General features: G+C 44.0%; 1 protein-coding gene across 2 annotated transcripts in view; it reads left to right on the top strand.

Moving 5' to 3' along the window:
* Adamts18 (ADAM metallopeptidase with thrombospondin type 1 motif 18) overlaps positions 1–13483 on the top strand; it is a 136850-nt gene that overhangs the window by 81666 nt on the left and 41701 nt on the right. For both annotated transcript variants that reach the window (XM_050143861.1, XM_050143863.1), the window contains 3 exons: positions 1300–1395; positions 2751–2899; positions 10489–10661. In XM_050143861.1, coding sequence (XP_049999818.1) covers positions 1300–1395; positions 2751–2899; positions 10489–10661 — 418 coding nt within the window. The remainder of the gene's footprint in view (positions 1–1299; positions 1396–2750; positions 2900–10488; positions 10662–13483) is intronic.

The raw sequence follows: 13483 nt of genomic DNA, 5'->3' as shown, positions 1-13483 counted from the left end.
ACAGGGGAAATAACATGTCCGTACAGCCTGTCTGATTTCACTCTGGAATCCCTGTGTTTTGCCTGCTCTTCTCCAGCTGCCCCTTGTCTCAGCCCTGTGGCTTGGCTTTGGCTGTCGTGTCTAGACCACCCTCCCCAACTCCTTTTTCTATTTTTCTTATGGTCTCCCCCCCCCTTTTTTTTTTTTTTTTTTTTTTTTTTTTTTTTTTTTTTTTTTGCTCTGTATCAGGTTGATTTTGATGGCTGCTATACGTATGGGTCGTGGCTCTCCATTGGCTGGAGGAAAGAAATGTATTTGGTCTTCAAAGTCCTGGCTTGAACTGACACTAGGATTGACGAACCTCACTAGCAAGATGACCTTTTCCCCAAAAGCATGGAAGATGCCTCTAGCCCTTCCATAAGATTGACTTGCACTGTTTCTATGGAGACCTCTTTCTCCTCCCGTCTGACGTACACTCCTCACATCTCTTGCTCAATAACTGCTTCAACTCTGGAATACCTTGATATGGAATCCCTTATCGATCACAGCCCCGATTCTGTTTGCTGAGAGTCTGCCTCCTGATCCTTTAAATTACCTCCTAGGCCTAGTGTCAGAATTAAGTTGCCATAGTGCTGGAGGTCACGAGGCTAAGCCAGTGCCAATGATGGTGATGATGGCACAAAGATATCAAGAACTGTGTCTGCCAGGCTGGATGGTCCCTGACCGTGTAGGATGTCATTTTTTTTCTTTGAGAACACCTCTGGGAGGATGGGGGTCAGGTGACAGTTGGATAACTTGTAGAGTGAGCATTAGAGACGAAAAAGGAACCTGCAGCTTCTAGGGGTTCTAAAACATGCTAGGGACATGGACGGGTCAGATCTGCTTTATTCCTCTCTTGATCTGTTCCATCACGCTATCATCAGAAAGCAGATCTCTTGAGCACACACATATACACACACATGCACGCACGCATGCACATGCACACACGTGCACACACACATACCCCCTACCACTTAGGTCTAAACAGTCAGTGACCTGGATATTAACTAATGCTACCCCCTCTTCACTAAGTACACACAAGCATGCAGACTCCGCAAACCCTCTTCTTGTTTATCTCCTTACTGCAAAAGAAAGTTACTTTATTGCCACCAGCTTGACTTGCCTGTACTTTGAGGAGTTTGTCTGATTCCATCCCAAAATAAAGCGCCGTACCCCAAAGCTTTGACTCAAAATAAAGCCCCATACCCTAAGGCTTTAACTGTTAGCATTTTTGTGTGTGTGTATTGCCAGTCTCATCCTCCCTTTCCCCCCTCTTTTCAGGATATCTGTAAATCACTCTGGTGCCACCGCGTGGGCCACCGATGTGAGACCAAGTTCACGCCGGCAGCAGAAGGAACCGCTTGTGGCTTGAGCATGGTAACTGTGCACTTGTTAGTCTGCAGCTCGAGAACGGTGCCAAGGTCATAGAGCAGTGGCTTTAGAAGGGCACATTTTCCGTGGCTGCATTTTTTCCTCTGGTTTCTCTTTAAAGTAACCAGCATTAGCAAGCAGAGATTACAAAACAGAATTGCAACATAGACCAGTTCATTCATTTGTTTATATAATTATTTTATTTGTGTTTCTCTTTATGGATGGGGTCTTGGGTCTTCAGCATCTCTAAGTCGCTGACCTGATGGGCTTCACTGCAGTCCACATGCAGGCTAAACTTCATGTTGTGTAAAAGAGCCTCAGGGGGCAGGTGTTCCCATTAGGAACAGAAATGACTATCCACACAAATATTCACATTTACTTCTGTTGTCTTTCCTTTTCCTAAGAGGGTCTGGCAGGAAAGGCACCCTTGGCATAGCAGTAAATGAAGTATAGTTAGTAAGTCCATTGGAAAACCCACACTAGAGCGTCAACATATAATGAGATGGCACATGTTTGTTGATCTCAGTCATTTTCTCAAAACTCTCCTAATCTGAATAGAAGAACTGGTCATTTGAAGTGATTTCAGTTCTTTGGTGACTATTGAGTACCAGTATCAGGGTGAGTCTCTCTGAAGATACCGAGGCGAGACTAACTGAAAACTCAGTCCTGTTCTTCCAAGAACCCATAGCAGAAGCTGCCAGCTTTTACTGTTCTTCAAACGTTTCTCTTGAAACACTAACCGCTACCACCCAAAGGAAACAATATTGGTTGCGATCCAATATTCATGTCAAATGAACGGTAACAAGAGTATATACCAAGTGGACCCTGAGGCTGATGTTGAACAGACCTGAGAGACTACGGAAATAGAGGCAGAGTTACTAATTTCATATGAGATTACTATCTGATGGTTGAATGAGGCAAATCACATGCACAGTGAGCTATATCTCGCTTCTGCTTTGATAGTGACATCATCACAGTGATCAACACTTGAATGTATTAGAATTGTTCCATAAATAGCATTGCCTCCATGCAACAAAGAGGCCTCCTTGTAATTCTGTCTGACGACTTGGGCCATTGTATAGAATCTTATCTGTCTGTTTTCCCTACATAGATAGTTCACACAGCATGTGCTTCTCAGCCTGAGGATGGGGAATACCACTTCTCTTTGAGACAGACTTGAAATACAGGCAGCAGCCACACAGCCATAAACGAGAGCCGTGTCCATGTCATACAGTGTCCCCCCCCACATACACACCTTCTCAGACCCCTTTTTTTTCTTTTTTATTGGGCAGATAACTTGCCTCTCCCTGAACTTTCTCAGTGCTCTCTGATGGGAATCATGTCGCATGTTCTTTCTGCAGTGGTGTCGACAGGGCCAGTGTGTGAAGCTTGGAGATCTCGGGCCCCGGCCCATCCACGGCCAGTGGTCTGCCTGGTCGAAGTGGTCAGAATGCTCGCGCACTTGCGGTGGAGGAGTGAAGTACCAGGAAAGGCACTGTAGTAACCCCAAGTAAGGCTCCAGGAGGAACGGGCTGTTCAGTGGGATTTTCTTCCTTCCAGTTAAAAGCAACCAGCCAAGGTTTTCCTGTTCACACACGAAGGCTGTGTGTCCTGGGAAGTGGGGCAGGCAGAAGCATGTGGGTGGAATTGAGAACACAGCAGAAGAGCCACTGTGTGTTCATATGATGATCTGGGACCCCAGTTGTCTCCTGAACTTTTGTCTTAACTGGAGTAAGGCTCTGCAGTTCTGTACCTGAGCTGTTCAGTTGAGCAGCTTGGGGACCAGAACGTGTGCCTCCAACAGATGAACTGAGAATGTTAGGATTTTTTTTCCCTTGTAGGAATAGGCTTCGGTCCCTGTTGATAGACACATCTGACTTCTCAAAAGACACCTGAAATCAAAAGCTATATTGAGCAATTGCTCAATATATATATATATATATGAGCAATTGCTATGCATTGGTGACTGATTTTAGTTTTCTTTAAAAACAACACAGAAATCCAACGTGAGAACTGACAGCATACAGTCACGTGTTGAAACTGGCTTGTGGTCTTCTTTAGGGACTCTGCGATCCCATCATTATAGAGTCTGAGACTGGGCAAGTACAAAGGCATTTCAGTAACTTCAGAAGATTGTAATTGACATGTGAGGTGGACGCCTCCTATTTGTCCTGGTAGAAAGGTCTGAGGCATTGCAGGTACAAAGACCCAGAGAACTCACCTGCCCTTTCTAAACGTGTGACTTTGGAAAAGTCACGTGAACTCTAAGCTTTTGTTTCTGTAGAAAATGAGATGTTAGTGCTGTCTCAGAAGTCTTTGAGGAATGAAGAATCGTGTCTGTAAAATCCCTCAGTGCCTGGAGTGGTGGCATACACCTGTAATCTCAGCACTTGGCCTGAGTCAGGAAGAGTAAGGCTAATCTGGGCTGTATGGTGAGATCTTATACTGAGAGACAGAGACAGACATGGACAGACAGAGGGGCCCCAAGTGATCTGAGAGATGAGTAACACCCAATAGACACGCAGCAGAACATTCTGAGGGCCACATGCTCTCACAGTCCTCATTTCAACCTTTTTAGGAGGACAGGGTCACCCAGCATCACCCTAGGGACCTATAGAGGAAGTGGTAGCGGAAGGGTCATGACGCTACCCGTGGTCCATAGAAAGTGTGATAGAATAAGAAGAGTGTGATGAGGCCCTGAAGAGTAGGGTTAACTTTACCACCCATTTGGGGGATGGCAGCCCACTGAGGTTAAGAATGTAAGCTGTGGAACCCAACACCCCAACCCTGCCCTAATCCTGCACTGCCAGCCATGAAGCCACCAGTAACCGGCTCTCCCTTTCCTCAGAGTCCTCGCATATGAACATGGGGTCATGATGGCAGCAGCCCTGCTGAGGACTGTAAAGTGCTCTGCAGGAGGGCCCAGCATGCCATGAGTACTGCAGGAACCTGCGGTGAACAGAGAACCAACACAGAACAAGATCAGAGTAAAAAGGAAACTTTCAGGAGAGAAAATAGTACCTCATCTGACTCAGCAGTCTGAGCGCCATATAAAGTTGTTTTTTATTTTATTTCTTTTTGTCAAAATAAGGGGCAGGTTGGAGTTAATTAGATGGTGTGTGCCAGGTGCGTCTTGGGCTTTCTTAGGCTGCTCTGGAGCCAGCCACTCCTCTCCTCCTCCCTCCCTGAGAATTGACTCTCGAGCCTCGCACACAGTGATGAAGTACTCCAAGCTCCCTTTGCAGGCCTCTTTAAGCGTTTTATTTAGAGACAAAATGCTGGCTGACCTTGAACTCTTTGGCTACCTCAGGCTGGCCTTGAATCAGCCTCATAAATAGCTAAGATTACACACCTATAGTAATAGCTGTAGTTCCAAGTACCCAGAGCTTTTCAGATACAGAACTATTGACATAAAAGGCTGAGAAGTTCCTGTGAGTTCATCTCTTAAGAATTATTTTATTATTTATGTATCGTGTGTGTGTGTGTGTGTGTGTGTGTGTGTGTGTGTATGCTCCTGCATGTCTTTGCAGAGACCAGAAGAGGGCACCTGATCCCTGGAGGTGCAGTTACAGGAGGTTGTGGACTGTCAGATGTGAGTGTTGGGTGTGGAACTCCTCTGGTCCTCAGCAAGAGCAGGGTATTCTTAAATGATCTGCATCTCCCCAGCCCCAGGACTTCTTTTTTACATTGCAGGATCAGCATCCATGGCATCTTCTCACTTGTTGCTAATGGGATTACATTCTATCTCTTTACTCCCCACATTGTAGCAAAGAAAACTGTCTTCAGGCATTGCCACATGTCCTAAAAGGAGCAAAATGTACATCTTTCTGAGACTCCTCAGACTCAGTGCCTGACTCTAGCTGGAGGAAGGCTTGGCATCCCTTCATTATTTATACCAGATTATAAAAACCATCCTTCTGATGCCTCATTGTAGCCACTATCTCTACAGCACTCTTCAAAATCATTGTTACTTTATGTTCTGCAGCATATTTCCTGGGTCTGGTTTTCATGCACGACTACATTTTATAATCCCAATATTTTCCTGACAAAGAAAGGAATTGCCTTATTTAATAGCTCTGCCAGTGGTGTGCAGGAAAGGCATCCCTGGGATTTCAGTTAAAGTCTTTCTCATGCCTATGGGATTGAGAGCTCACCTTATGATAGAGAACTGCTTGTGGAAATGGCATGTCTTGGTTTTAGAGATCCATAATGAGGGATTAATCACTAAACTCTTTCTACTCGGTGGAGTTCTGCAAGGTTACACAAGATCACAGATAACTGGAATACTGTCTTCTCTACCTCAGGATGAAGCCACAAGTAAAACGAGAGATGTTCAGTTAATCCCATAATGGCTGAATTAATTGTTCTATCCAGCCCCTAATTCTATTTGTTGGAGCAAAGCTGCTTTTTCCCCCTCACCCTTTCAATGTCAAGTTATTGATTTTTTTCCTTCCAACTAAGTTCTGTCATTTGGTTCTGTTTGTAGCTCTCAGCTTACCCGTTTTCATTTTCTCACTGGAGAGGCAGTGTAAGGTTCCCATTTCAACCTCCGAGCTTCTCCTCAGGATGTGTTTTGTTTCATAAAAGAATGAGGTATGCAAGGCAATTTGTAGATTTGCCAGCATGTTTAGCCTCACAAAGGGTTAAAGGTCCTCTGATTCCACAGAGGCCAACATCAAGCATGTATGATTGCCTTCCCTGTCTGAAGCAGGTGCTTATATTTCTTCTACACCCCGTTTTCTGCGCCGTTCCACTACACCTGAAGAGCTCTCATAATACTTCTTCAGTCATTTTTCTCACAAACACATTAAAGCCACCCCATCATTTCCAACTGCATGCCATCTCACTTTTTCACAGATGGACAACCAAGGGAGAAAAGGGATTCCACTCACAGCATCAGCACCACTTGGGTACCACACTGACAATGGCAGATTCAAGCCAAGCTGTATAGTCTTCACCCTCCGACATTTCTCCTGGTTCCCTAGCTACCAAATTATCACATTGCAATAGAATTTCAGGATATTCCTTTAATTTCCATTCAAAAAATTAACAGTGACATTCTGAGATATTCTAGAACATTCCTAAAACACAAGTCTTTTCAGCAAAGAATTATAGATCACTCAGTCTAGTGCCACCCAGCTCCTGGAGTCTGGGGGAAGCTAGGATTTTACAACAATCATTGAACTGACTCTAGGTCCCATTTTTATAACCAATAATTTTCAGGCTCAATTTTCAAAATCAGTAGGGTCCTCTAAGTGGCACACCAATTTCTTTGGAAAACACATATCACACACACATACTGTGTGTTCTTTTTTGTTGTTGCCATTATTATTGTTTTTCAGGACAGGGTTTATCTGTGTTACAGTCCTAGCAGTCCTGGAACTAGTTCTTGTAGGCCAGGCTGGCCTTGAACTCAGAGAGATCCACCTGCTTCTGCCTCCTGAGTGCTGGGATTAAGGGCGTGAACCTATGTGCTTTATTGGCAGAGGCTGCTTGTTTTTTTTCCCAGCAACCCAGACCAAAAATAATCACACAGAAACTGTATTAATTAAAACATTGCTTAATCTATTAGCTTATGCATATTTCTAGCTAGCTCTTACAACTTAACGCATCTCCATTAATCTGTGCATTACCATGAGGCTATGGCCTATCGGAAAGGTTCCGGCAGGCTCCCACATGTGGCTTTCTCCTTTTCTCTCTGACTCTGCCAACTCTATCTATCTTTCTTTCTTTCTTTCTTTCTTTCTTTCTTTCTTTCTTTCTTTCTTTCTTTCTTCCAGCCTGGCTATATTCTGTTAAGCCATTGGCCCAAAACAACTTTTTTATTAACCAATGGTATTCACACCATACAAAGGGGAATCCTACATCAATTCTTGCTTGGTATGCATGAGAATATCTGTGCTCAATTCCCAGCACTGCATAAGCCAGGCTCCGACTGTCTGGAATTGGATTATTCAGGAGGTAGATTCAAGAAGACCTGCACTTCAGGTTCATTCTTGACTGTGTAGCAAGTTTGAGGTTAGAATGAGATATGTGAGACCCTGTCTGAGGAAGGGAGGGAGGGGCTCAGACAGACAGAGAGCACATACATGAGAAAATGTAAAGAATCTTACAGTATACATGTGTGTCCGTATGTACTTATCGGCATGTCTAAGGTGAGTCTAATAGTCATATAACCAACTAATACTATAAGCATCTGTGCTCAGGTTGACTGATGCAAAAACAAATACAGTTCTACTCTATGTTGTGGGGACTCCTTCAGCCAATAGCCTTTAAGCTATCGGCCCACTTTGAGTGTGGTCTTATGTACTAACAGTGCAAATAAAAAGTGCGTGCAACCCTTTTTTTTCTGCTAAATTTGGTTCCAGTTCCCAGCACATGCAGAGAACTGCCGATCGCTACCCTTAATGTGAGTTTAGCCCCAAAGAAATAAACCTGTGTTAGACTCCAGTCCGGGCTCTGTGGCATTCTCTGGTACCGCTACAACCTTATAACGTAAGAACATGTGCCAAGACTTCGCTTTCTGCCTCTCTTCCTGTTTCTAATCATAGAGCTCGGGCCACACTGCAGGCTGTTATGGGAAAGTTTTCTATTTGCTTATCTAAACGTTCATGCTTAGGAGCACAGAAATCCAGGTGTGGCCATGCAGCCCTGCAGTCCGTCATTCAGAAGGCACAGGCAGGAAGATTCTGAGTTCGCACTCAGGCAGGGACTGCCTTTTGCAACTCAGTCTCAGAAAGAATAACAGGCTGCAGGAAAATGCTCTTGAGTTGGAACATTTGCTAGGAAATCTGAAATTATTGGCAGCCGTGACTTTGACCACTCTGACTTTAGCCCATAACGAAGAAAAGTGAAATCTGAGCATTCTGATCAGAGTGAGCATAGCATGGCTTGTAATTTGAGAGGATGAACTATTTAAAATGCTTAACTCATCTATAAAGTCAAGGACATTAAACCAGCATATGAAATTAAATGCCCATCTGCCTCGCCGTCAAAGACAGGCTCCCTCCCTGGCTACTTTGCTCCTGGATCTTTCTCTAGGTCCCTACGGGGTTCAACAATGCCTGTCTTGCTCGGAGAAATGCAGTCCTAGGTGACAAGGAAGAGAGTCTGGGCCAGAGTCCAAAGATCTGAGGTTCAGCTCCACTGTCCCCCTGAGCTGTGTAAGCTTCACTGACATGCTGTCTGGGCCTTGCCTGCGCTTTCTTCCCTTCATCCGTCTGGAGTGGAAAGACCTGTGTGAGTTTGGAGGTTTTGTCCAAGCTGTGTAGGCTGGACAAGTCACACCCTGTGATGGTTCGTAAGCTGAACTAATAACAGGCAGTTCACGTACAGCCGATGTTTAAAATCTCACAGAGAAAACCTTGAGCCAAGGATTTGCCGTGATGCACATTGTAGAGTGTTGAGGCTGTGATAATACAATTTAAGGTCTACTAATGGTCATCTGGGAAGTCCTAAGGGATCTGATTGAGTGCCACCCCACTGCATGTTTAGCCATTTGCTCCAGAATGTTTGTAAAAGGCAGAAACTTCTCATTCTGGCCATGCAACACTTCCTGTGTTTGTGGAGTTCATCTGTGAGATCTCAGGAAGGCTTGCTAGAAGATGCTGGGGTGGAACCAGCAGTGTTCTGTGACAAGCCTGGGCCTCCCACAGGAACAAAGAATTTTAATCACATCAACTTATTAACCTTGAGTCCCCTTTCAGGTGACCTGTTGGTATCAGATTTTATATGAAGTGGTCCACAGTTGGGTTTTAGCTCTGGAGAAGTCCGTGGGGAGGGAGAACAAGGAAGATGCTTTTTGGAGATTAGACTGGGTGAGTGGTGAGTGTTGGGTACAGACTAGGCTGGGTACTAGTTAGTGGTTGGTGAAGGGTAGGCTGGGTACTGGTTAGTGTTGGATGCAGGCTAGCCTGGGTACTGATTAGTGTTGGATGCAGGCTAGGCTGGGTACTGGTTAGTGTTGGGTGTAGGCTAGGCTGGGTACTGGTTAGTGTTGGGTACAGGGTAGACTGGGTACTGGTTAGTGTTGGGTGCAGGCTAGGCTGGGTACTGGTTAGTGTTGGGTGTAGGCTAGGCTGGGTACTGGTTAGTGTTGGGTACAGGGTAGACTGGGTACTGGTTAGTGTTGGGTGCAGGCTAGGCTGGGTGAAGGGTACTAATTTTCAGTGCAGTTGCCCTTTCTCTTCGTTTATCTTCCTGGCTTTTGCAAATCTGAATTTGCCCACTCAGATGTCTTGAGAGCTTGCTATTGAGATGACAATGATTTACATTCTCATGAGATTCTCAGCTCATGGAATTAGTCCCCACTTCTCTATGCACTTGCCAGGAAGGCTGCTGGTTACCAAAGTTAAAAGGCAATCATGCCGGTGAAAACGAGGCAGTGTCTCCCCTCAGAGTGTGGGGTCAATTGGAATACCACCCCTCCCCCAAGTATAGAGAAAGAGCCAGAGCACTAACTAGCTCCAGCGCTGACAGACCTGGCCTGGAGAGCGTGGTTCTTCCACTCTTTTCCCACATGCCGTAATCTCCAGGGTAGCAGGTGCATGGGAAGTGCAGGAAGATGGTTAGGATGTAATGAGATGGCGGGAGAGAGCCTGGAGGTCTGCATTTGCAGCTTTTGATACCCTAGCAGACACTGTGCATATGCGGCACACATACTTGTTGCAGAGAACATCTTACTGTGTTCACGGAATCCCTGACATGTGAAGTAGCAAGAGTATTTTTGTCATTGGTTGTTAAGGAAAATTCTAGGATATGAAAATTAGATCAGAGATGGCAAATGAGTTTAATTTTATTTGCCACTTACAATTAGGCATAGCAGCAGCTGCCTGAGAGTATAATGAATATGATATTGCAATTTTGAGGTTATATTAAGTTTCTGTGAAAACAGAAAGAGCTCTGTGGTTGATTAATTATGTCTGCACAGGAGCAAGAAGAGACTAGGCAAACTGCAGGGCATGTATTTCCAATCATGCAATAAACTAGGTACAATCGCTGATAGTACAATGATACTCCCCTCAATTGTCCCTTCTTGCATTATTATATGTGGCTGCAAGTAAGGTGTTTGGTACTAAAATTCCTCAATTCTGTTTTTAGGCCTCAGTATGGTGGCAAGTTCTGTCCAGGATCTAGCCGTATCTACAAACTGTGCAACATTAACCCTTGTAATGAAAACAGCTTGGACTTCCGTGCCCAGCAGTGTGCGGAGTATAACAACAAGCCCTTCCGGGGATGGCTGTACCGGTGGCGACCCTATACCAAAGTCGAAGGTAAGTCAGTCACCATGGCACTCCGGGGTCTCTCTGTAGATAAGATGTAAATTCACAGCACAGAAAGAGATCTTGGCCCATGTTAACAGTTTCCATGTTATTTTCTATTCCCCAGACCTGTCCTGAATCAGTGTTTCATCAACTTTCATAGGTGTTGTTTATTTTTGCAGTCTTTTTTTCCTTCCCAGAAGACACCTTTCGTCTGTGAGTGAAGAACGGACCTGTGTGTTTGGAATGGACTTACATTTCTAAATGTCCCATTGACAGCTTGGTGATTTTCATTTCCTAGGGGGGTTAATTGAAAGTGGTTTGAGTTGTCTGAAAACCTGTGAAACCAAATATGTCCCACAGAGACAGCGTGTTTAGGAAGGGACATGTCAGATGATTGCAAGTGCAGGATTTTTTTTTTTTTTGTAATAAGGATATATGTCTGGGGAAAAGGGGGGGGACGGTGAGAGAGAGAGAACAAAAATTATACCAGGCTGGTCATATTTATTTTAACAAAGTTATAGCTTGCATTTAACTTTTTAAACAATAACTATAAAGAGAAACAAGAACATGGTATTTTGAGACAATGTATCATTCTTTAGCTCAAAATAACTTGGAATTTACTATGTGTCCCAGGCCGGATTATCTAGCTGCATTAGGCTTTTTAAATTAACTTGTTTTTCTCTTGGCTAAATAACAAAACATTTGCTTTAGTTGACGTGGAAAAGTTAGTATACAATCTATTGCCCATGCTGGGTAATCTGTCACTAGTCCAGCCGTGTCTTGCGATTTTTATACTGTCCTGGCTTATCACTTTCTTGGGGAAGGATTTGTGTGGCTCTTAGTTGCACACGTGTAGAAGGAGACAAGTGTGATGTTTCTGACAACTGACGGGCTGTTCTCAAAATGAACCTGTGCTGTCAGTTGCCATCAGGAGAGCTTTTGTAATTAGAGGACTATAGTGACCAACCCCACCTGATGTTAAGAGCAGATAGAATGGCTTTAAACGGTACCTGCCTGGATGCTGAAGTGCTGACTCCGCATCCAGGACTGTCTGTCAAAAGCAGAGGCAAATGTGAGCATTTGAAGACTGTGTCTCAGGAGAAAATAGTAGGAGAACTGTGCTGGATTATTATTTTTTTAAAAAAAGTTTAAACACATTAAATCAAGGTGTTTTAAATTTACTTCAAAGAATACATCTGTTGTTGGTTTTTAACTCATTGTACTCTCTGGAGGCCCACCACCCAGCTCCAAAATAAATACACAAAGACTTATTGTTTCTTACGAATGCCCTGCCTTAGCTTGTCTTATTTTTAGCCAGATTTTCTTAACTTAAATTCTCCCATCTAGCTTTTGCCTCTGGGCTTTTTTATATCTCTATTTTGTATACCTCTCCTTACTTCTTACTGCATGGCTTACTGTGTAGCTGAATGAATGACCCCTGGTGTCCTTTCCCCCTTTTTCACTTCTCTATCTTCTCCTCCAAGATTTCTCCTCCTATTTATTTCCTCTTCCTGCCAGCCCCACCTATCCTTTCGTCTGCCTAGCTATTGGCTGTTCATCTCTTTATTAGAACAACTGGGCGTTTTAGACAGGCAAAGTAGCGTTGTTGTGCTTTTAAAAATCATACAGGGTATCACTCTGTAGCCCAGACTAACTTAGAATTCTCTATCCTCCTACTTGAGCCTCCTAAGTCCTAGGATGATGGATGTGCTTTTTTTAAATGAATGGATGATTACCAGCTGTCTAGAGGGACACATGATCCCTGTGTAAGTGATAAGTTCTCTGTCACTAAAGGCATTCAACCAGGGCTTGAGTGATGAACAGGGAAGGACACTACACAGCCGGCTCCAGCACACAACAGATGGGATTGGCCAAATTGCTCTATTTCTAGCACCCAGAACCAGATTTTTCTCTCGTGTGAACACTCCTGCAACCCCATGTTTCTCATATAATCCCAGCACTCGGGCAGCTGAGGCAGAGAGATGCCCTGGTTTGCTTTGCATTGCTGTGATAGCCACTCTGAACCAAAGAAGCTTGGCTTTGTTTCATCTTATGCTTCCAATTCCCAGCCCTTCCTGAAGAGCAGTCAGGGCAGGAGCTCAAGCAGAAACCATGGAGGAACACTCTTTATGGACTCTCCCTACTTCATGCTTAGCTAGCTTTCTTGTGTTGCCCAGACCTACCTGCCTGGGTAATGGTGCTACCCACAGTAGGCAAGGGCTTCCCATAGCAACCACCAAACAAGATAGTCTCTGGAAGACATGACTATGAGCCAGTATGATCTGAGCAATTCTTCCCTGGAGGTTTCCATCTTCCAGGTGAATCCAGATTGTATCAATTTCATGCTAAAAAGAAGCAACACAAAGAGCTTGGATTTGAAGCCAGCTTGGGCTATGTAGTGAGACCATCTCAAGACAAAAGAACAGAAGAAGGCTCTATCTTAAATGAAAATCTTTTCCCCTTAAGTGACTAACTTCTCTTTTATCTTTTTTTATTCTGTTGTAAAGGGAAAAGTCATGCCTGGAAATATATACTGGACCCCAAAAAAGAAAAAAAAAGCTTTTATTAGAACTTTTAAATTTCTGGGATTGGTAAAGAAGACAGACAGACAGACAGACACACACACACACACACACACACACACACACACACCATCCAACTCCTTAATTTCATTTATAAAAATTAGACGATATTAAATAATCGTTGTTATTTGAAAAATTAAAAACATTGTAGTTGAGAGAAAAACATTTTATCCACCCACACATCTACATATTTTGACGACAGTAATATATTTTTTCTCATGGTTAAGTTTTAGTTTTGCCTTCTGGTGA

This window comes from Alexandromys fortis, unplaced genomic scaffold, assembly GCF_014885135.2.
Source record: "Alexandromys fortis isolate MF-2015 unplaced genomic scaffold, M_Fortis_MF-2015_v1.1 scaffold_1, whole genome shotgun sequence".
NCBI classification, from domain to species: Eukaryota; Metazoa; Chordata; class Mammalia; order Rodentia; family Cricetidae; genus Alexandromys; species Alexandromys fortis.
Note: the sequence above shows the minus strand (reverse complement) of the source record. Positions and strands in the feature narration are given on the sequence as shown.